This window comes from Pezoporus occidentalis, unplaced genomic scaffold (assembly GCF_034315485.1).
Source record: "Pezoporus occidentalis ecotype Australia unplaced genomic scaffold, CSIRO_AGI_Poc_V1 ctg31, whole genome shotgun sequence".
In the NCBI taxonomy this organism is placed as follows: Eukaryota; Metazoa; Chordata; class Aves; order Psittaciformes; family Psittacidae; genus Pezoporus; species Pezoporus occidentalis.
In genome coordinates, this window is record NW_026915052.1 from 4,246,291 (window position 1) to 4,270,161 (window position 23,871).

General features: G+C 42.4%; 1 protein-coding gene across 16 annotated transcripts in view; it reads left to right on the top strand.

Annotated features, from left to right (window-relative positions):
* The first annotated feature begins 3,050 nt into the window (after window positions 1-3,050).
* The window catches only part of MARK3 (microtubule affinity regulating kinase 3), a 64,121-nt gene continuing 43,300 nt past the window's right edge, over window positions 3,051-23,871 (top strand). For 7 of the 16 annotated variants that reach the window (XM_062628002.1, XM_062628005.1, XM_062628009.1 and 4 more), the window contains exons 1-3: window positions 3,054-3,732; window positions 11,823-11,861; window positions 16,199-16,390. In XM_062628002.1, the coding sequence (XP_062483986.1) occupies window positions 3,682-3,732; window positions 11,823-11,861; window positions 16,199-16,390 (282 nt within the window). In that variant the 5' untranslated portion in view covers window positions 3,054-3,681. Of the gene's footprint in view, window positions 3,733-8,606; window positions 8,735-11,822; window positions 11,862-16,198; window positions 16,391-23,871 lie in introns of those variants that run through there. The other 9 variants (XM_062627999.1, XM_062628000.1, XM_062628004.1 and 6 more) reach the window with 5 other exon arrangements.

Below are 23,871 nucleotides of genomic sequence, written 5' to 3' on the forward strand. Positions count from 1 at the left end.
AGAAATCCATGCATTAGAATACATTAAAATCAATACTTATGGTTTGTCCAGCAATTGTAATCAATTTCAGTATATTTTTCTGCTCTGATTGCAAACGCTCTTGAAGTCAGGGTCTGCTCTGTCTGTACAATGCAGTGTTAGAGAAATTCTGGACTTCTCACGTCCAGAAAGAAAAAAAAAAAAATCTAAATTCTTCCCCACAATGATATCATTTTGTATCATACTGTTTGCAGTGACAGCCAAAACAGTGACATAAAAAGGCACCTTAACTAGCAGATCTGCTTCCTGTGTCTTTGAGTCATATTCTCCAACTCTACTGGCAAAAACTAGTTTTTACAGCTGCTAGCACTGTAGCCAGTACAGCTCAAAGCACAAGTTGCAGCCTATTCTGGATAACACACAAACATCGTAATCTAAGTCCCACTTACAAAATCACTATCGCTAGCAATAGCACAAGAACCAGAAAGCATAATTTTGTTATCATACTGTTTTCTGAGTATTCAGAGTGTTTAGATAGGAAAAAATCACCTTCCAATTTGCGCATGCAGCTTAAGTAGCACCTGATAACATTGCAGAATATTTATGGGCAACAAAGAAACAGGAAACCTATGCAATCAGTTTCTTTACTATGGCCAAATTTCTAAGAAGAAAATGAATACACTTGAAACTCATCTGTTTAAGTTGGAGAAACAGAATATAGCAACAAAGAAATAGACAGTAGCTTCTATGCAGTTTGTCATTCCCTGTGCAAGCTTTGCTACACAGAAAAAAACCAGCACTAATCAATATTGCCATTTATTGGCAATAAAGCAGCAAAATCAGCTGCTGTTATTTTTGTGGTCTCAATAATTTCTTCTAAAGTTCTTAGTTCAAAATCACTTTGCCAGTCAGAAATGTGACTCTAAAAGACACAAACACTCCTGCCCCACAATTCCCCTTTGCCTGCACCCCTTCCCAGCCCCTTTTAATTTGGACTGTATTAAATGTGGGCTTTATTGAGGGTAATAGTGGAACTCCTATTGTATCAACTAGCCTAGGATTTTTACCTAAATATCCACCAGATTCTATCTGAGTGACTGCTGCTTCCATGGAACAGCAATACAAATATGTGTAACACAATGCTTAGTTTACTTCAATACCTCCTCACACCTGTGCACAGGACTTTCACAGATCTCAGCTTTGCCAGAGCTTGGGACAGGCAAACCCATAGGTGCAAACAGCACTACTGTGCCCGGTGTGCTGCGCATCGCTAGCCGGTTCCAACGTCTGCAGTTCAACCTTCTCATGCTGGCAGGAGTGGTCTCATTAGTTCAGGGTGAGAGCATAAGTCAATTACAGTTTTTTACAAACACATTGTAAAGAACATATCCTACTGGCAACAGAAAAGAAAGAGATGAAGCAGCAGCCCTGTGGCAAAAGCAGAGAGCCAGGAGATCTGGATACTTTTCCTGGCTTTGCTTCAGACTTTGTGATTGACCTTGGCAAGCCAGATAGAGGCAAATCCCATTCCCTTCTCCATGCAAAGGGTCCTGCCTGCTACTCAGAGAGAGTGGCTCCGCTATGCACATGTACCACCTGAGCATATGCACACCTGGACAGATGCATGTATGCACAGAAATATGGCTCATTTGCACAAGAGGTGAGTATTCAAATCCAAATTCCTGTTGTTGACACAGAGCAAGGCATTAGCTTAATTTGAGAGTGAGGAAGGAAGATAAAACACCATGCAAGTCCATTGGTTTTCCTCCTCAAGTCAGGTGTTGCAGAGCATCTTATAGTCCTGATGATGAAGTAACAGATGAACTTATTTATTGGGTGGCGTTCAAAGTCTATCCTTGTTCATGTCTCTAAAAGCGAGGTAAATATTACTTACACTGCAGAACAGAGTTCAAAGCATGAAGTTTGTCAGATAAACTACACTTTAGAAAGTTTAGTTTATCTCACTTTCTAGGCTAGATCTAGGCTGCCAGATCCCCTGAGATGCCAAGTTTCTCCAAATCCCACAACTTCTAGCATTTTTTTTTCCTACAGAGGTTCATATTCTTTGTAATACAGATTTGTTTCTAGAACACCTGTATACTGAATATACACAAATTACTTCTCTTTCTTGCTTTTAATTCCTAACTAGATCTACTTAACACCTATACCATATTCCTTCTACACTTAAAAATGATTGTGCAGAGTAACTACTGGATATATTAAGACTGTTTTGATACTCCTGGGTTCCACCCTCCTCCACCAAATCAAACAAGCAACCAGCTGTTACGAAAACGCAGTGCTGTAACAGGGTACCGGCGCCTGCCTGCACCAGGTGAGCTCTGCCAACACCAGCCCCAGCTCCCGAACGACCTGTGAGCTCTTTTCTCTACCACACACCGTCCCCTGGGGTGGTGAAGTCAAGAAGAGGGAGGACATGCTTTGACAGAAGACGACCTCAGCACCGCACCCTGACCACCGCTGTACAGCAGACACGTTTGTGGGCCCCATGCAAGTGTTCCTGCTGCTGGCTGTGAGCGGGCAGCAGGGTCTGTCCCGTGTCCCTTCTCTACAGATGCTGCCATTTCTCCAACTGCTCGCAGCGGCTTCACCCCCTCCGCCCCACGGTGCTCTCCAACACCCGACCTCCCTGCCCCAGCTCACACCGTTTCTCCCCTCACTCCCTGCCCGGCCGCACTAGGGGTCTCGTCATTCCCCAAGGCCTGTGTAGGAGACACCCTACGCACCCTAATCCCCCGCTTCACGCCGCGCCGAGGCTGCTCTGGGAAGCGAAGGACAACCGAGCCATGCCTGAGCAGCGCCAGGCGGAGCCCCGGGGACGGCAAGTGTCTCGCCGACCCACCCCCGGGGGCCGGCGCTAGGGGAGGGATCGCCACACGAAGAACAACTCTACTCGCTCCGCCGCTGCCAGCCCCACACCCTGCCCCGGCGCGGCCTCTGGCAGCTACCCGTCGGCGCCGGCCTCCCCGGCGCGGCCCCTTCCGGTTCACGTCGGAGCTAGCCTCGCGCGGAGGAAGCCGGGCGGCCATCTTGGCTCGTCTGGGAGCGGCGGAGGGGCGGGGGGAGGCAGGCAAGCGTAACAGGCGGGCACCCAGCTTCCCCAGTCCAGCCGCGGCCCGCAGGGTGCCGGCCTTTCGGAGACTGGAGCGGGCGGGTAGAGACGGGCCGGGATGCGAGCGGCTGCCCGGTGAAGAGGGGCTGCGGCGGGGGAAGGAGAGGGGAGTCCCCTCAGCGGCGGGCCTGCTCTGGCCGCCGTGCCCCGGGCCGCAGCGTAGAGGGGCCGGCGACAGAAGCCGGGCTGTGCAGCGGAGCCCTGCCGCCTCCTCCTTCCCTCCCGCCCTGCGTTTCCCCCTGCCGCGCACTCGCCGCCTCCCTTCCCCTGGCTCCATCCCTTCCCGGTTGATGAGGCGCTCCCCTTCCCTCTGCTGACCCCGCGGACCCCGGCCTGGCCGTAGGATGAGCTCGGAGAGGGCGAGGCCGCTCCGCTCCCCGAGGAGGATCTAGCTCGGGCGTGAGGCGCCGCCAAAGGGTGGGGGGCACCGACGCGACGCCGCCCCCCGCCAGCCCCCTCGTCCTTCATGGTGGCTCTCTGCGACCACCATCTCCGAGCAGACGCGCAGCCCGGCCCTGGGGGCCCGTGTGTGTCTGAACGCGCCGCCTTCGCGGGCGCCCGAGTGAAGTAAAATGTCCACTCGGACTCCATTGCCCACGGTGAACGAGCGCGACACCGAGAACGTGAGTACCGCCGGCTTCGGGGGAACCGGCCCGGGCACCCTCCCCGGGGGGCGACGGGACTCGGCCAGCCAGGGGCATCGCCCTGCCGAGGGCTGACATTAACCTCTTGCCGCTTGAGCTGTTCCCAAATAACCGGTTTATTTAAAATTATTTTTAAATACCCTCCCCCACAGCACGGTTCGCCCATTTAGTAGCATTTGCGGGCATCCCTCCCCCAGCCCGGTGTCCCATCTCTGAGGCTTTATTCGAGTGTATCTCGGTGGCGAGGATCGGATTTGTTATGTTGGTAACGGGAAGAGAAGATCCGCAGTGGGGAGGGGGGTCCCGGTTGGTTGCTGTCTTATAATATGCAAACTTGCTGCTGAAAGCTGCCAAATAAACCTCTGGTAAACAGAAGGTAATAATCCAGCTTTGGTAGGGTGGGCTAGGTGACCTAGATAATAGGCCTCTTCCCTGCTTAATTTGCAGGGTTCTCGCTGATAATGACGCTGTTAGGCTAGTCACCTGTTCAGATGATATTAAAAGGGTTTCTTTATTGGAACTATTCTTCAGACAAGGGGATCTGTTTACCCCCACCCCTCTCCTTTTTTTTTTTTTTCCTTAACAAAGCCAGGGTTTAGGAATTGACACTTTATTCACAAGATTGAGTCAAACACAGTATTAATAATCACACAGGTCGCATGCTGAAGGGAAGGGGGAAAAATAAAAGTCCTACCACATGAGCAGAGAGCCACAAACGAAGCTCAGTAGGAGACTCCCTTTCTGCAGATAGGAACGTATATTTCTTTTAAGTTAAAACTTACTTGATCCCCATGTATGCTGTCTAACCATTTTTCTGCATAGGCTCTGACATGTTCCCAAATGATAAACAGAAGGGAGTTGTCACTCACTGTAGTCTAAAATGAGTCGATCAGTGAACTTTGTATTCAGCTTTCTGTAGAGTTTATCTGATATTCTTTAGGAGGCAGATGCTAAACTTGATGGAGGAGGCTTTTTTTACGAGGGCTTCTTATGTTTTGGACTGGCATAAAAAGTGGAAACCTTGGTTAAATATCAGGAAAAACTGTTGGATTGTTCCTGACCATAAATAGTCTGAGAAAAGTGATGGTAGCCCCATTGTTTAAAACAAGACCAGACAAAGCGTTAGGAAACATGCTGCATGGAACAATTACTGCATTACTAGGGATTTAGATTTTATTGACATAATAGGCACTTCAGACTTCTGTGATCTTTATTTGTTTTAGCAGTAGATGCAACCTGCAGGCTAAAGGCTCTATTGAGTAAAAAGCTAACTAAGCATATTTGGTTGTAAAATCTCAATGGGCTTCCTGCCTTGTGGAAGAAAATAATTAAAATACTATGCAGCCCTTCCTATGCCATAGGGAGGAGTTGAAGTTGTAGCATACACTACAAAATACTATACACAGTTTATTTGGATAATTGTTCTGGTCTGTAAGCAGACCTGACTGAGGTTTTCAAGCTCCATGTATATGTGTAGAGGCCACCCAGTAAATCATTTTAGAAAGCATTCAGGTAGAGTTCTCTAATTCAAACTCTACCCTGGATAACTTAATGGGGGAAAGACTGAGTATGTGCTCAAGGAAATACATTATTCACAAGCTGTGTGTTCTAGCACTTGAAGTTAGATTTTTTACATGTCTTCCACTTAAGGCACATTGTTCTCACTTCAAAATACTGGTCTAACACTTCTGTTTTGTAGTCTTTATAATTTAACATACATGGATTGTCATGCTTGCAGATGAATTGCCTTAGGTTTAGATTAAGGCATATTTTTCAGTTGCTGTAATGTGGGTTGGTGACCACAGTAATACCTGTAGCTAGTGATATTGACAGGGAGTGATTAATCCGAGTACTCAGCCGGTCCATTGAGCCAACCCCTCCCCATACGGTATCATATCCTTCAGGAAGCTGTCTCTTATATTCTGGCAATCTAGAAATTCACCAAAACATGTTCTCTTCATCCTTGCTTAAAACTAAATTTAAATCTGACATTTAGTCTCTCTGAATTACCCCTACAGCTGTGAATGCCAGGTCTGTTTTTTTAATACCAAATGTAACAATTTTCATACTTCAGTTAACTGTTCTGCCACCCCAGAGATCAATGGGTGTATTGTGCTGACAGGTAAATTGAGCTCTTGATTCTCTTTCACAAGAGAAGTTTAATTAGTTAATATTCATAGTACTCTCTGAAGCTTCAGTGAGAGGAGGCTGAAGAGGTGCCAAGGTATTTGGGCTATGGTTGTGGACCCCTTTAGTGCCTTCTCTCTGCTTGGAACGTTACCACTGCTGACAAAGGCTTGGTTGGTGTTGAATCTGGTTGAAGCATGCTGATCATAGTTTATCCATGCCTATACTTGCAGTTTTGAAAATGAAGTTAGCCTCCAGAATGACAGTGAGCATAAACTATCATTGTCTGTGCTTGCAGTTAACCACATTCAGTGGTTGGCAGCTCCTGTTGAATAGAGAAGGTCTAATTGTCAGTACCTGATTGGTTTTTTTAAGGCAGTGTATACCACTTCTAACTGAGGCATACTGCTGAAGTGGAAATACTGTTGCCGTGACTTTCCCCAAAAGCCACTCTCAGCTCTCAAGCTTTCGGTGCCTTTGAGATTAAAAAATTTGGCTCCAAGTCACCTGGTTTTGAGAGCAGAGGTATCCCAGATGATCTGTGATCATAGGAACTTCACACTTGGACAGTTGGAAGCTGGCTGTTGGCCTGTGATGAGCTGCTTCTCACTGGAGAGACAGAGCAGCTCTTCTCTGGCCACATCTTGTGTAGCAGTGGCTGCCAGCTGCATAGGGGACAGAAGTGAATGAGGGGATCAGATCTTTTCTGTCTTGCTCAAAATTATGTCCTGCCTGTGGGAGAAAAAGCAGCAGAAGCAGTAGAAACCTCCTTTATCCAAAGCCGGGGGACAAGGTAGACACAGAAGAAGGATCTTTAGGTGGCAGAAGGAGTAAACCTGTTTCCTAGTGATGAGGAGGGAGGAGTGTGGAAACATAATGCGAAAAGAAGATAGACAGTAGGAAATCCAAGATGCTGGGCACAGAGAAATGGGCATATGGCAGGATGGAGGACAACCAGTGGCAAAGAAATAGGAGCAGGAGGAACAAGATTGTGGGGAATAGGACAAATATTCATTAAAAAGAGTTCCCGAAGAGTATGAAGATGAAGATGGAAACAGGGAAATACAGGTGGTTTGGAGGCTGGTAGGCTTTTTTAAGGTTTTTATAGAAAAGAAATCTTTGGACAGTTTAATTTACACCTGTTCATGCACAGTTGTTGGGGTTTCTTGGGGGAGGGCAAAAGGTAACTGTTTAGAATGTGTTGTACTGCAGGCCAGTCTGAATTAAAAATTTAAGTAATTTGAGGAAAAGCCAGACTAAAATGGGCTCTTACCTCCATGGTTATGCCTAATGTGAAAAACTTGCTATTGAAAAATGTCAGTGTGATGGTAACTGTGCTTGTACAAGCCTGTACAAAAGGATTCTGTGCAGCAGAAATATGTTTTTTTTTATGTTAAAAAGGATAGTAAGGTCAGGGTTAGGTTCAAAAATTTACTTTTAAGATGCTGTGAAGGTTAGTGTGGTACATCTTGGTTTATTAGCAATTAGCTATGAAGTACATTAGAGCTTTTGCAGACAATATGCAATCTTAAATTATTCTATATATTATTTATCACTCTTCTCCTATTACAGATAGATCTGTAATTGGAATGCTTTCTCCCATAGATTGAAATCCTGTTTGGGTTTTGTTGGGGTTTTGTTTTTTTCTTTTAAAGAAGGGGCTGAGGAGTAAATTATGCCTATGGCAAGAGTTCTGGTAGGATTTTCTTCTGCAGGGACCATCTACATTCTTCCATAGTTTTCATCAGTTGTCATAAGTATTCTGGTTTGAAATAAATTAGGTGAAGGTGGCAAGATAACTAAAAATAAAATATGTTTTAGGAATTCATCTGGGATGTATTTTTTTAATTTCAAAGTTTTACAGACTGGGAAAATGCTTTTTTTCCATTTCTTACTGGTTGGGATACCCGATAGGTCTGGTTCTCAAAAAATTACCTGATTAGCTTGTGTGACATTGCAAGTATATTCGCATTTTGAAGTGGGAAGTTTCATTCTTCAGCTCTGCTAAGTAGGCTGTGCCATGTTGCTTAATCATTTGGGTTTACTGTCAGCTTGAACTGATGGGAGCTGCTAGGGGCATCAGCCTTGGCTCCCCTCCTGTGGTTTGTGCCAGCACTGATTACTGCAGGGCTGTAGGACAAGTCTGGTCAATGCTCAGATATGACTGAAATGAACCCCTCCAAAAAGCGGGTTTATCCCCATTCTGTGTGGCTGCAAATACTGACGCAGAGGAGAGGATGGGAATATCCAGTTCAGGTGGGGAAGGCTACAAATGAGTCTTACTATTTTTGTTTTGGTTTGATTTATGCCAGTCATAACACAGCACTCTAGGGCTAAGATAACTTGCATTCTGCCACAACTACAGAGATACGTAACTACAGTGAACACTTTTCACAAATTAATGGTGTTCTGCTCCTGCAACGATCTTCCTTACCTTGTTTACATGATTTCAGTAACTCAGAAAAACTAAGCTACAGGACCTTGCTCCAGTAGTTGTTAAAAAGTCAGACTTAGTTCATGTATTTTATTAGTGCTGCTGAATGTGTCTTGAATTATGGTTTCAGAAGTATCAGTCTGAAAAACAGAACACAGCTACAGAAATTATGGAAAGAAAATAAACAAGAGGAAATACAGGGTTTAGTACACTAAACTTTGTATTCGTTGTCCTAGGCTTTTTTAGCCACTCACCTAAATATACTTACCTGCTCAATTCCCCATTTTAATTCGTCAAAAGACATATTTTTGTTGATGCAAGCGGACAATTCCTGTTGGCTACATGTCTCAGGTGACTCAAGTCAAAGGAATTCTAAGAGTGGAGGCATTTGTCTCTCCAGATCTCCCTTTCATATGATATGTAAGTAGCATGTGTCTGCAACTTCCTCTTCTCAGTCAAATAATGCTGCCTAATGGATGTCAGCCAGATCAGAAATGAAGGTCACTTTTTTAGACTCATGGCACATCAAAGTTAGCTCAGCTTAGTGTGAAGATCTTCTGCCTCTAAAAATGTTTAGTACAAATGATGAATAGACGCTTACTGCTCTTAAAACATAAACCAGAAAGGTACTGAGTATACCTGTGGTAACACTTAAAGTTGGTCTCCTGGATGAAACCCTTGGGTCAAGATTCTTGGCCTGTAAAGCAGCAACTTGTGTTCTATGTCTATGAGTATATATACACATATAAACAAAAAATAACTTTTGAATAAAATTTGTTCCTGCAGGGTTAAATAAACTTCTCTGTCTGCAAGCTCAGTGTGTTCTTTGAAAGCCAACTGTGAGGGTTGGGTTTGGTTTTTTTTTCTGTTTAGTATGTAATTACTGATGGTGATGATTCTGGAAACAACTTAGCTGGCAGTATCGTTGATGAAGAGTAGAATATGGTTGGCTCTTCAGCTATTATTCCTCAGGCTGATGTCAATAAATATCCATTTTAATCAGCAGTAAGGGAACTTTTGGCTGGAAGGATATGATGAATGTCAGATATTGATAATGTGAGGCAACAAAAGAGCTTTTAAAAAGCTTTTCTAACTGACACCAGACTTAGCTTTTTGATTATATAAGCAGGATTTCTTCAGTGTTGTGTTGTTCAGTGCTAATCATGGAATTACAGATTCACTCTCTTTCATGTGCTGTATAGAGTATGAACCAAGTGATGTCAAATATGTCAGCAGAGCCTGTAGTGGTTATACGCTCCTGAGCCAGACCCTGTATTTCTGCAAAGGAGAGCATCCTTCCTTCAGTGAAGCCTGGTAGTGCTTTGCTATCGATGCTCTCACGTTCTGATCTTCAGGGCAGTGGTACAGTTGTCACTGGCTCTTCCCACTCATCTGAGGCCAGAATTGTGAGCGTGTAAGTGTTGCTTTGGGTAGTAATGCTCCTGCCAAGCAAAAGTTTCCCATATGTCAGACCCCTTGCCTTCTGCCTCCATCAGGCTGCTTGGTGTAGGGGTTGCATTGCTGTGCTTTGAGCTGTAGCTGCCTTGTCCTGACTACTGCTCCTGTTTTTTTTTCCTTTATTTCACCCTCCCCGCTGAGGTTAGGGAGAATTGGGAATGTGTGTCAAGAGGTATAGCCTGTGTGTATTTACCGTTCAGGTTCTCCTTTTAAACTGGTTATTTGACAAATATGACCTAATTAAACTAGCCACTCATTTTCATGAAGTGTCATGCCACTTAAATGAATGAGTATTATGACACGCTGAGAATTGTACAGTGAGTTCTTCACCTTTTGGCAATGGAAGCATCCACATTAGTTTTCTCGCCTTTACCAGCTATAATGTATTTCTGGAAGGTCTGTTTGTCTCCCTTGCTGAGTTCTGACCCTTTCAGTTGTTCCACTCAATCATGGCATCCATAATGGTAGGGCTGTAGCACACTTCAGTGAATAAATCTGCCTTCATGGATTGATAAGTTTAATACCACATTGGATATCATTTTCATTTGTAGGACAGCATTTAAAATTTCATGAGATGGAAACAATGTCTGTTCAGCCTTAGGATGGATTATGTAGCAAGCTAGGCTGAAAACTGCCTTTTAATTACATGTGCTGGAATGAAAGAATTGGTTATGCAAACATCGGCATGGGAGTGCTGGGTCTGACAAATCCACCTTGCTCCATGTCCTGATTTATGCCTTGGCCAGTGGTAGGAGGGAAGTAAACCTAGGGCATGTATAGAACATCTTCACCTGATGTCTTCCTATTCTTTAATACAAGAAAATAATATTTTATAATATATGATGACATAAGAATTCCTAGAGCAGTAACTGGTATATGGACAGTTGTGGCTGAGTGTTTGCTGTGGCACCTCTTGGTGTTTGCCAAAAATCTGTGTTTGGACTTTCCAGTAGAATTCCTTTGTCAGATGCTCTTTTGTGCTGTTTCATGTATATATCTGCACAATAAGATACTGCCTCTGAGAATATCCTTAGGGCTAACCTTTATTCTCTTGCCCTAAGTAGTACTCAGCAGTCTGTGTCTTCCTAAAGATGTGATAAGTGGGAAATAAAATACAACACATTGTTAGGAAGGGCTGCAGTGAAATTTGTCTTCACATGTTTAAATTAAGGTTTTTTGGGGTTTTGGGTGGGGGGAATGGGGGGTTGCTTTTGTATTTTAAAGGTATTGTATGTTTCCTGGTAAGTTTTTTTTATAAATTAGGTTGCTGCTGGGGAGTGCATAGCCAGAAATTACCGTGTCTCCTTTATATGTTGTGTGCCCAAGTTAGAGTAATGAAGCAGTTTAGTGTCTCAAATGTTCCTTATGTTGTGGAATGTTTAAAGTATTAATATTGTAAGGGATAGGCTCTAAGTACAATTTTTTCTTACTATAATTTAAAATGCTGAGATGAATGAGGCCATCACAATTGTTACTGGTCTGACAGCTTTCCAAGAAATTCTATAATACCACTTTGTAGTATTTCATATGAAGATGAGCTTTTGTAGTATTTCATATGAAGATGAGCTAACAGCCAAGGTAATAAACTTTCCTAGAGACTTTTGTAAGATTACATTTTATTAGTTCATTTAGCTGATGAGAAGGTAGTTTTCACTACTCTATAGATCAAATGCTTTAAATGTTGATACTGTTTGTCCTCCCTGTTGTAGAAAGCAAGCTTCCTACTTACTGTAAATAAACATGCATTTTTGCAGGTCTTGAGCATTCTAATTTCTTAATATTTTTCAGCTCTTCAAATGGATATCAGATTCTGTCTCTTCCAGGTTCTCAGCTATCGGCACCTTCTTAAGCAGTATAAGAACTTTAATGCAAGTCATCTTCTGCCCTGTCTAATGCTCTGAATGTTAAGATACCTCTAATCGTACAGATACTGGATAAAGCTAACATCTACCAAAAAGATTTTGTTATTGCCACCTTCATACTTCATTTGCTTTTTACTTTCTTTTCTTTTTTCTTTTTCTTCATGCTAATCATTCTCTGGCTATGAAAGGATGTCGGCTCATCAGTGGGGGAAGGCTTTTGCGAAAAGGTGGGTTTTGCTTTGTGTTCCAAATATAGTTGGTGTTGGGCTCAGTCCCTCCCTTGCAGTAAGGTTTCTCACAAATGGAGATGTTTTACTCCATTTCCTTCTGGGTTGAGTAATACCGGGGTGGGGCTGGTGGGGAGGAAGAGAATGCTTTTTTGAGAGAGAAAGAGAGGTTGTTTTGTTGGCTTGAAAATTGATAGTTTTTTTTTAGGGAGCCCTCCTACTATGTGCACCTCCCACCCCCTTTACAGTATTTTAAAAGATTTTTTTAAATGGAACCTGATGCATACCAAGATACAGAAGAAAGTGCTTTCTTGTCGTGTGGATTTCAGAAGGCTTCGTTTAAAAGAGATGGTGACTATGGCTAGCTTGAAGCTGCACAATGTCTTCTTGCTTTGGTTCCCCATCTGCAGTATAAAGGTCTTTTTTTTCATGAAAACAGGTATTTTGGGAATCTCTCAGCCATGGTGAGTGTCATGAAGGGAGTGTTACCCTTGCACAGAATGCACGTCCAGGAAGTACAGCTTGCCTACCACAGCGTGTGTAAACTTACTTACAAATTAACACATTTGTTTTAAAGCTCATGTTTTGAGGACAGACCCCATTATTGAAGCCATATAAATGTGGATGTGGAAAAGAAGCCTGAAATTGATCAGAATCTTTGTGTTTCAATGGATGAGGGAGGCAAAATCAGGAGAGTTGAGGGTCTGCTTGGGAAAAGACAGATGACCTACATCTCAGTTTAGAGAGCAGAGAATACTATTACTATTCCTTTGGGCTGAGATGGGAGCTTTTTAATCTATTTGCTTTTTATCTTTCTGCTCTGGGAAGTACTGGACTACAACCAAATGCTATCCAAGCCAATGCATGACTTAAACTTTTCTGGACCATCTATATTTTTGCTTTTTTGCCTACACCATCTACCTGTCATGGCTTCCTGAAAATTATGTCAGTGGTAGAAACACTTTCACTCTGTTCTGAGTTCATGCCTTTTAGTACTATATGCTACCAAGCCGTCTTCTTTCATTTCCATAATCAAAAGAAAATCTGTGTTGAAACTGGAAAGCTGTTTTATTCATGTATTTGAAAGCTTGTGTTCTGTTCAGTTGACAGAGGAGGGTCTTGCTGATAGTTTTAATTCTGTGAAATAAAGCCCAAATTAAATATGGTTGCAAATAGACAGATTTCTGCAGAGCGAAACACGTCTATGAGCAAGTCAGTTGGAGAGAACTGAACTGCTTAGGAACACGCAGCTTGTAATTCAAAAAACACAGCTGAAAAAGGTCATATTCTTAAAAAGAAATGATCTGGGTTAGGGTGGAAATGGAAGGCTCCATACAAGGAGATTGTGTTAAATTTATCAACGCTAGTCCAAATGAGTTCACAGCTGTTAATTCCTCCTGGGAAGCACAAAGCTAGAAAGCATGAAAAATATGGTAGAGCACAAGAAGTCATTCCTCAACAGAGGGTAGTGAAGCTCTGAAGATATATTAACTGGGGTGGTTTACTGTGTGGAATAGAATTTGGTAATATAATGGACTCTTTTATTTTACCTAATTCAGTTTACATGAAGTAGGATATGAGTACGATCAGTTCTGAATAATCTATATGCAGATTCTCTGGTTTGGGAATATACAATATTTGATGCCTCCATCTCAACAGCCTCATAAGCTAGCTCAGGTCTACCACAGCTTATTATTTCAAGCGCAAGGGAGCACAGATGCAGATACTTGCTGAAACCGGCTTGTGTGCTTGTGCCATATATCCAGGTGTGAAAGGGCTGTAGTCTAAATAGTTGCAATACACTTCTTTTACTGAGATAGGTTATCAGCTCAGTGAAGTGCAATGTAAATAGTACAGCTGTATTTCTGGGATGCTGTACTTAAAGTGAGCCTTCCTCTAATATATCCAAGAAATATCCTCACGGCCCTGTACAGAACATCCCAGTGTATGATCACTGGGCCAGTAATGTAGGAGTCTTTTAGCATCTAGCGTCAGCAGTTGTTGTTTTTTTTTAGCTGGTCTGAATAATTTGACACTAGAAGGTACCAAAGGAGCTGACAGAGAAGTTCTCTGCATTGTGTGCTGCTGCAAGGTTTGTTAGAAGGTGAAGTGCAGGGAAGTGTAAATGATGAGCATTGCTATGCCACTACATGCAGGGGTGGCTAAGGTGGTCTGAACAGCCATCACCAGCAGCCTGGCATTAAGGGCATACAAAATAGTGAAATTGCCAATACAGGATTTCACTGGCTTTAGTAGTTCCTTCACCTGAGCAACTGCTTTTGTTGTCCGTCTCCTTGAGCGTTATTGATAAACGCTTACCCAGTTGCTCTAGGTCTCAAGATATTATTGAGAACAATGAACGGTTATCAGGCACTGAAATTTTACTGGATCTTGTAACAGGTGTGCTTCTTGTTCCTGTGCCAGTGATTAGTGGGTTTGGAAGAAATGTATACAACTGCTCCTGAAAACTAGGATAAAGGTTGCTAGAATATTAAATAGGGCAGGATGGGCTAATCATCGGGAACGCGTAATAACCTGCATGTAAGGAAACTGCATTTTACTTCAGCCAAATGAGATCATGCAAGTAAGGAACCAGCAATGAAAGTTATTAGATGTGGTAAGGGAATGGGAAGCAATAATTCTTAAAAAGAGTTAGCATCAGTGTTGGGTGGTCAGGTACAGATGCTGGTCTGCCAGGAAGGCTAGTTCTGTCCATGGAAAATCAGTGGAGTGTTGAACAGAAGATGCATTTTCTGTATTTAATCCTACTGCATGTCCAGTTCTAGCATGAGCCCCACAAAAACATGTTGGAAAAATAGGAGAGAGTTCTGAAAAGAACTGTAAGAAACGTTTCCTTGTCTTTAATCACTCTTGCAGCAGCCTGTTTAGGGAGCTCAATATAACTTACTAAAGTGAAAGAGTAATGTGATCATATTAATTTAGTACCTATATGGGAAGTACAGGCCTGGTGACAATGCAGTAGCAATGCAGTAAGGAGAAGCTAAAACCAGTTTGGTACTAAAACATCATATGCACCTCGTATTTGTGTGTGGCTTTTTTAAAATATTAACTATTGAAACTATTCTCCAAGAGTTGCCATATACTTCTATCAGTAATATTTCTGAAATGAAATCAATGTGTTTTTAAAAAAAAGAATTTGATCACAGCTGTTGAGCTTGAATTAACAAACCAGATGCCAGAGTTTATGGTCACAAGGTTATATCAGGTTACTAAATAAAAGTGTGAAACTTGCTAAGTGTCATGTAAGCATGGATTTCTTCAATTGTGCCTCCAAAATGGTTGTTAGCTCTTGGGTTATGATCTTATATCCTTATGATACAGTGATTTTCATATTGAGTGTTGTTGCATGACAGATTTTTTTGTTATCCCTTCTGGGTTTCAGCAAGAGTAGTAGTAGTAGAAGAGCAAGATCTGGCATTTCTGGGGTGGCTGTGAATTTAGCATGTCGTATTCTGTATAGCCAGATGTTTGCTTCATAATGGCAGGCTACTGAGTATTTCTAACTAATACTTCAGTGAAGTTGGTGTATAGAGCTCAACCATGAGCTGAGAACATGAGGGGGCCTGCTCTTTCATAAACAGGCTGTCAGGAAATGAAAAAATACCAGTATTTTAACCATGCAATCTGATGAATAAAGGCTGTTGTAGGTATGAGATAATACCCATTCATTCTTATTAACAGCTGTTCAGGGAAACCAAGTAAAGGGAACTTAACAGGTTGTAGACAGCATCTCTGTAACTGGTGCTCAGCCTACTAATATCTGAGGTTTCTGTATGTTAGGGAAGATTTCTTTCCTTGTTCTCCAGGCTGTGTATTTCCAGTTGTGAGGTTTTGCAGAAACAGTAGTCTAGTGAAAAAAGGAAACCTTTTATTATTTTGTCAGAAGAATTAAACTGTCCAATAAAGGTGAAAATTTTATTGTGTGTGCTTTTGGAAAAGCTTTATGTCTCCTTTCCAAAGGCTTTCCTGCTTTAGTTAGGCACAGTAATGAACATAGGAAATAGTACAAATACATCTGTGTTCTATAACTGGTTTGCAGCCCATGTAAGTTACTTAAAAATGCTCAGTTATTGCTGGAGTTTAGGTGATGTTCCGTTTGGTCTTTACCAGGTGATGAAATTGATATTGTGTTATGAACTTGGAACCTCTTTATTGTCCCCATCAGAGCAAAGTTCAGTGTGAATCTGGAGTGTGAGTTGGATCCTCTGAAGGTTTTTTCAGAGGCATTGCTAACATTTTTGCATGTTGTATGCTTCTCATCATTGATGTGTTTTGTCTTTATTTCTCAGCCTTATTTGTGTGTGTTTTTATTGCAGCACACGTCCCATGGAGACGGACGGCAGGAAGTTTCCTCTCGGACTGGGCGCTCTGGAGCTCGCTGCAGGAACTCTATAGCTTCCTGCACAGATGAGCAGCCACATATTGGAAATTACAGACTCCTTAAAACAATTGGAAAGGGGAATTTTGCAAAAGTAAAACTGGCAAGGCACATCCTAACTGGCAGAGAGGTAAAGTGGTATGAATGTAAACAGTAGTGAATTGCAGTAGGTGTGCAGATTCTCTCAGAATAATATCATCCAGGTGAACATTTTAGCATGTTTTACTAGAGATATTGCCACTCATGTATGATTAAAATGGAAAACTGTATCTTTCAGTAATTATTACAAAACAAGTTCTCTTAAAAATAATCTCTTAAATTTGTATTTTTGACAAGTCCCTCTCCAAGTGAACTGTGTTCAAGTTTGCTACTAGAATTCTCTGCTAAATTCTCTGTTCCCAAAATAGAGTTTGATATATAGCAATTAAGCTTGCTGCAAACACTGCCTCTTGATGTCTCTGTACTGCACTACTGGGGCTCTACTGGAGGGGAAGTCAGGAATGAGAATGAATATATCTTCTTGATTATGGTCTGAGTAGCCCAAGCACAGTATTTTCTTGCCAAAGCAATGTCTCTCCCAGGAGTTTTGTTAGCATATGCAGTGCTGGGCAGCCTTGGGAAGACACTCCAGTTTGTTCAGAGCTGGTTTGTATGTCTTGCTCAGCGTTGTGTGGTGTAGACAAGCTTTCTCCTGTATCTTTTCATAGTGTCTAACTCAGCTCCATAACTAGTTTCTGCAATGCAATTAATAACTTGCAGTTAATGATGGTTCTGATTTGGTGAACTGTAGTCCTGTTTGCTTGTTACAAGTATTTCTTAGTGCTCTTTTATTAATAGCAACTCTGTGTACTGAAAGAGGGAGAAACACCTTTTTGACCTTTTCTTGCCGATCCATCTAATGAAGTAAATGTTTGCTGATATCAGCAAGGACTTCTAAAGAAAGCTATGTGGCTGACTGCAGCACTTTAAGGGAATTTCTTTGCTCTGAGCTAATACTAGTTCAGTAGCACTAGGAGGAACAGAGAGGACATAAATTTGCAAGAGTTGTTGGGAGGGATTTTATTTATTTGTTTTGGTTTCTTGTAAGCTGCCACTTCTGGTGATGAGCAGTTGTATTCTGGTGTTAAAGTCAGTGTTCCTTTGTAGAGAAAGTTGTTGACTCCTACTGTGATTAGTTGCTTAGTTGCTTTCCACTTAAGTTCCCTTCTCTTATTACTAATACTTAACACAGGAAATGCAAGTCCTTGGGTACTTGGTTAGTATTTCTTTGCTATTATTATATGTATAGGAGTTGGAGGTAGGTAGCATGTGTCACACGTTGCTTTGCAAAATTTGAAGTAAATTTTCTTTACTTGCGCTTAACTGTGTGCTGACCTCTGGTTCATTATTTTTGTCAGAAATTTCAACCATATAAAGTGACAGTGCAAAATCTTTGGCCAGATTTTGAAAGATTCAAGTATTAAGTTTCTTTCACTCTCATGAAATAAATGTCATTCAATCAGTTCAGAGCCTAAATATTTTCCAGTATGTAGCCATTGGTCCTAGTTAACCTAGAATGAGTAACATTCCTTTGAAGCTAACAAGCTAGTTTATAGGAATACCTTGAAGGTATTTAAAACTTAATTTTTTTCTTTTTGTAAGATAGATGAGTAAAAGTTTCTCTTCTTGGTAGGTGAACTGTACAGCATTGATGATAATTGCGTATTTTAGATTTATGTTATCAGAGATTTTCACAATAGTCTGGATAACAATTTCCCCAGTGTCGTAGAATCATAGAATCGTTACGGTTGGAAAGGACCTTAAGATCATCTAGTTCCAACCCCCCTGCCGTGGGCAGGGACACCTTACGCTAAATCATATCACCCAAGGCCTCGTCCAGCCTGGCCTTGAGCACTGCCAGGGATGGAGCATTCACAACCTCCCTGGGCAACCTATTCCAGTGCCTCACCACCCTAACAGGAAAGAATTTCCTTCTTATATCCAACCTAAACTTCCCCTGTTTAAGTTTGAACCCATTACCCCTTGTCCTATCACTACAGTCTCTAATGAAGAGTCCCTCTCCAGCATCCTTACAGGCCCCCTTCAGATACTGGAAGGCTGCCATGAGGTCTCCACGCAGCCTTCTCTTCTCCAGGCTGAACAGCCCCAACTTTCTCAGCCTGTCTTCATACAGGAGGTGCTCCAGTCCCCTGATCATCCTCGTGGCCCTTCTCTGGACTTGTTCCAACAGTTCCATGTCCTTTTTATGTTGAGGACACCAGAACTGCACACAGTACTCCAGGTGAGGTCTCACAAGAGCCGAGTAGAGGGGCAGGATCACCTCCTTCCACCTGCTGGTCACGCTCCTTTTGATGCAGCCCAGGATACAGTTGGCTTTCTGGGCTGTGAGCACACACTGAAGCCGGCTCATGTTCATTTTCTCATCAACCAACACCCCCAAGTCCTTCTCCACAGGGCTGCTCTGAATCTCTTCTCTGCCCAACCTGTAGCTGTGCCTGGGATTGCTCTGACCCAGGTGTAGGACCTTGCACTTGTCATGGTTAAACCTCATGAGGCTGGCGTCAGCCCACCTCACGAGTGTGTCAAGGTCCCTCTGGATGGCATTTCTTCCCTCCAGCGTATCAACCGAACCACACAGCTTGGTGTCATCGGCAGACTTGCTGAGGGTGCACTCAATCCCACTGTCCATGTCAGTGACAAAGATGTTAAACAAGACCGGTCCCAACACTGATCCCTGAGGGACACCACTCGTTACTGGTCTCCAGCCGGACATTGAGCCATTGACCACAACTCTTTGCATGCGGCCATCCAGCCAGTTCTTTATCCACCGAGTGGTCCATCCATCAAATTGATGTCTCTCCAATTTAGAGATAAGGATGTCATGTGGGACAGTGTCAAATGCTTTGCACAAGTCCAGGTAGATAACATCAACTGCTCTACCCCTGTCCATCAGTTCTGTAGCCCCATCATAGAAGGCCACCAAATTGGTCAGGCAGGATTTGCCCTTAGTGAAGCCATGCTGGCTGTCACCAAGCACCTTGTTGATTTTCATGTGGCTTAGCATGCCTTCCAGGAGAATGTGCTCCAAGATTTTGCCAGGCACAGAGGTGAGACTGACTGCTCTGTAATTCCCCGGGTCATCCATTTTCCCCTTCTTGAAAATGGGGGTTATATTTCCCTTTTTCCAGTCATCGGGAACTTAACCCGACTGCCATGATTTCTCAAATCTGATGGCCAGCGGCTTAGCAACTTCATTCACCAGCTCCTTCAGGACCCGCGGATGGATCTCATCAGGTCCCATGGACTTGTGCACGTTCAGATTTTTAAGATGGTCTCGAACCAGTTCTTCTCCTACAGTGGGCGCAAGGTCTTCATTCTCACAGTCCCTGTGTCTGCCTTCCAAGACTTGGGTGGTTTGGTCAGAGCCTTTGCCAGTGAAGACCGAGGCAAAGAAGTCATTCAGAGCCTCAGCCTTCTCCAAATCCTGTGTAGCCAGTTCTCCTGAGAGCTTCCTGAGGGGGCCTACATTCTCCCTACTCTGTTTTTTATTTGCTACATACCTGTAGAATCCCTTCCTGTTATCTTTAATACCTCTAGCTAAGTTTAATTCTAACTGAGCCTTAGCTTTCCTAACCTGGTCCCTAGCTTCTCAGACAACATCCCTGTACTCTTCCCATGCCACCTGTCCTTGCTTCCACTTTTTGTAAGCCTCTTTTTACAATTGAATTTTCCTCAGGAGCTCCTTATCCATCCAAGGAGGTCTCCTGGCCCTCCTGCTGCACTTCCTTCTGGTTGGGATGCAACACTCCTGAGCTTGCAGCAGTGTCATTAGTTTACTTGTGCCCTTACAGAAGTATTTACCTCATCAGTCTTTAGATGGTGTTAACCTTTTTCATGGCTGTCACATTGATGTTTCTACTGATGAGCAGCAGCACTTTGTACTTCACTGAATCTTGCTTTCTTTGCTAACTCATCTCCAAGGTTGTTTATATCAGTTTTCCATTGTATTTGATAGTGCATCTTAATTCCTTCAACAGACTTAATCCTTATGGTTTGACTTTATGTGCCAAGGCCACTGATACAGATACTAAACAAGATTGGTCCTAAGTCTTGTCCTTGAAAAACTCTTACTCATTTATTTCCAACTTGGTATCTCTTTAGCCACTTCTTTTAATTAAAAAAAGCTCTGTGCACATTTCACCTCATCTAGGTCAGTAATTTCTGTGCATCCTCCTAGATGAGGCTTTACAGTAGTCCAGGTAGTCATACATTGTTTGTCTCCCTAGGGCAGAATTAACTTGGGAAAATGTGTTTCATTTAACCCTTCTGCCTGTGTCTCTGTATTTACCCTTGTGAGTTTTGAGCTCAAGAATTTTGTGGTAAATGGCTCTACTGGGGGGGGGATGACAGGGGACGGGGGACGACTGGTAATTTCTAAACCTGTTGCTGCCATTTTGTTCTTGATAGATGTTGGAAATCCATGCTACAAGAATGCCTTCCTCCCCTTCCCCCCATTTTAAACCTGCCACTCTTCAGAATTCAGGGATAAAGTTCTCAGTCTGGCCTCAGCTATGCAGCACTCATCTTCCTGAATCTGTGTTTTCTGGCTTTACACACTCATTCCTACTGGCTGTCCTGTCTTTGTTCCTCTTCTTTTTTCCATCTTATGTACCAAAACCTACAATAAAATACTAGCTTTGGGAGTCACACTTAAAGGACTTTTAATCTCTGCTGTATACTTGCTGTATTTGAACTCTATTTCTTTTTGTTATCTGTGTGGCTATTCTTGATGTTATTTTAAGTCTTCAGTTCAATTACACTTTATGGCAATTCCCTCTTTATATCTCTGCACTGATTAACTTCTGAATAAATCATGCAGCATATCAGCACTTCTCTGGCACTTCTTGGGAGGATGGTATGTTTGTTCAAGCATTCTTCTAGGGTAGTTGCTCATCTCCTTATACCTGGAGTCCTTCAGTATGAATTTTCCTGTTGCTTGAGATGCAGCTTTCATGTTTCTAACTGGACCGAGTTCCAGGGCTTTCATTTCCATCTTCAGTGTGCCTGCAGCATGTATGTTAAGAGCCCAGCCTCAAATTACGGAAAGGGAGAAATGTTTTGCCCTTTGGGGGGTGATCAGAGCATCAGCCTAACTGAGGAAGTTGAATTGTCCTGCCAAGAGGTGTGTGGGCTTCTCACTGCAGAGTTACGGAGGTGGGGTTAGTTTCACTGCACTAGAGCTGGTGTTTGGAAACACTCCTTCAAGATCTTCTGTCTAGAAGAGTACTATTCAAGTCTGCTCTTTCAAAACAAAAAGTCTTCACTGTAAACCTGCTTTTGTTAATTCTTTTACTTTAAGCCATGTCTTTTCTGTTGTAATTTATCAAAGGTTATTTCTTCTGGCAAGTTTTTCATACTTGCAAAATCAATTTAAGAGATAAAACTACCTTTTGCTGTTACTGAGGTGGTTGGAATCACAGCCAAAAATGTATGGATCCTTCTGTTCATTAAAAGCATGTGTTCAGTTAATAGCCAGGAAGTTGAAGTTTCCTAGTGAGACAGGATTCTTTCAGGATCCAAGTCTGACTCCAGGGAATCTGTTGTCATCTTCTTTCTGTTCTTCTCTTGGAAAAAGTGAAATTTAAGAGCAAGAAAACATTCTGAATGGTAGCAGTTTGGCCAGTTTGCTCAGTGTCTCAAATTCTGATTGCTTTAACTCCCTCATTCAAGTAATGTAGGAGGAATGTTTTAAGTCGTGTTATTGTGAATGGTGAAAGCAAAGTTAATTTTAATTCCACTGACGATCTCACACAGAATATAATAGATGATGCAGTGGTGTAACAGTGTAGGTGGACTTGTGTTCCTCCAGCATTGGCCATACCACACAATGCCTGAAACCGTTCCAGATTCACTTTGTGCAAAGAGAGCAGAGTGGAAGGCAATTTGAACTTTTTTAACTGTGCTTAGTAAAATGGAGGATTTTCTTTCTCAGTCTCGTCAGAACTATTCTTGGGGGTAGGTTCCCTTTGCCTGTGATTTGGAGACCTTATCAAGACACCTGAATTTGGTGCCTGTTCTGATGATGGGTTCAAGCTCTCACAGCCAGTGTTGACACATTGTACTCTCAGTGTTCACATGAATAGGAATTCTCTAAATTCGTCCTGCCTCTAAGGCCATAATTAGTGCACTGAACAGGCCTGTGAGTCTGCCTTTAAGAAAACTGAGGTGTGTACCTCTCCTGTATCTCCAGGGCTGACTTTGTTTGCCAATGTGAGAGACCTCTCTGATCATCTGGCACCAATGCACAAGTGAGAGAGGTGAGCTGTGTTTTGCAGAAACCCAATAACCTTAAGACCTCATGGGTTATAATCTTACATCTTCCAAAGATTGACCATAATCATTACAGTTTAGAGCACAGAACTGCAACCTTTTTCTGAGTGGAATGCACTTACCAAGCAAGCAGCCATTTTCTGTGGCATGGGCAGTCCTGGGACACCAACTGACTTTGAAATAACATCTGCTGTTGACAAGGGCAGTGCTTATCCTATGTCCAACATGGATTTATAAGGGATTGCAGGAAGTGAGTAACTTTGTTACCTTCATGACAATAGTTCAACAGGCATAAAGGTAGAGATAAAAATCTTTCTTGGTTTCGTACACAGCTGCTAATGTAAAAATACCTATTGCTTAATGTGTTTATTTGTATTTTTGAAGTGATTTCTCAAGGGGTTTTGCAATGGAATTCTGCCTCTGGAAATAGTGATCTTTAATTTCAGTAGCATACCTTAGAAGAAAATACTCCCCAAAGCAAAAGTATTCTTAAATGATTTTTTGGTGATGTATCATCAAATCTTGCATCTAGAAGGGCTCAAAATAAATCTTGAAGCTCAGTTTCAGAAAACACCATATCCGTCACACAATTCTGTGATGCACCCAAGCATTGAACGCTCTGTTCCCCTCTTCCTCTCTCCATCATGATGATCCATCCATGTGTTTTTTTTGTGCTTTGAGTGTATGAATATGAATTTGCTTTGATGTAAGATACTCTTTATTCCATATGTTACTAACCCCAAGTTAATGAGATGAGAAAGACAGCACAAAGTGATGCAGGGAAACTGGAGATGTGGCATGGGGAGTAGCAGCATATACTGTTTGAGCCAAAAATTGAAGGGGAATCGAAAGCCCTTGCTTTGCACCAGTGAGGTATTATAATCAGCTGAGTTGCAGCATCTTGCTTCTTAGAGAGACACCATCTCCTTGGCTTCTGTAGAGTTTCTTCTGGTATGTTTAGTCTTTAATTTAGAAAGGAAAAATACCAGTTGGCATGTAATTCTAGAAAGATTCACGTTTCCTGTTCTAACTCGTCCTGTATCCAACTTGCATTGCACTGAAGCTAGTCTTTTGCCTGTTCATTGCCTCAAATCATCAGGTTATGACTAGTTAACCATGGTACTGAATTTAGGTTTTGATTATTTTGTGAAATTTTTGTGTTCCTCTTTCATATTTCTGTGCAGTATTTAATGAAAAGATGAGAACCAGTAAAGGAGTGAACTTGCCCAAATCATTGTACTACAACCAGTGGGGTTCTCTTGATGAATGAGTGATAATTCT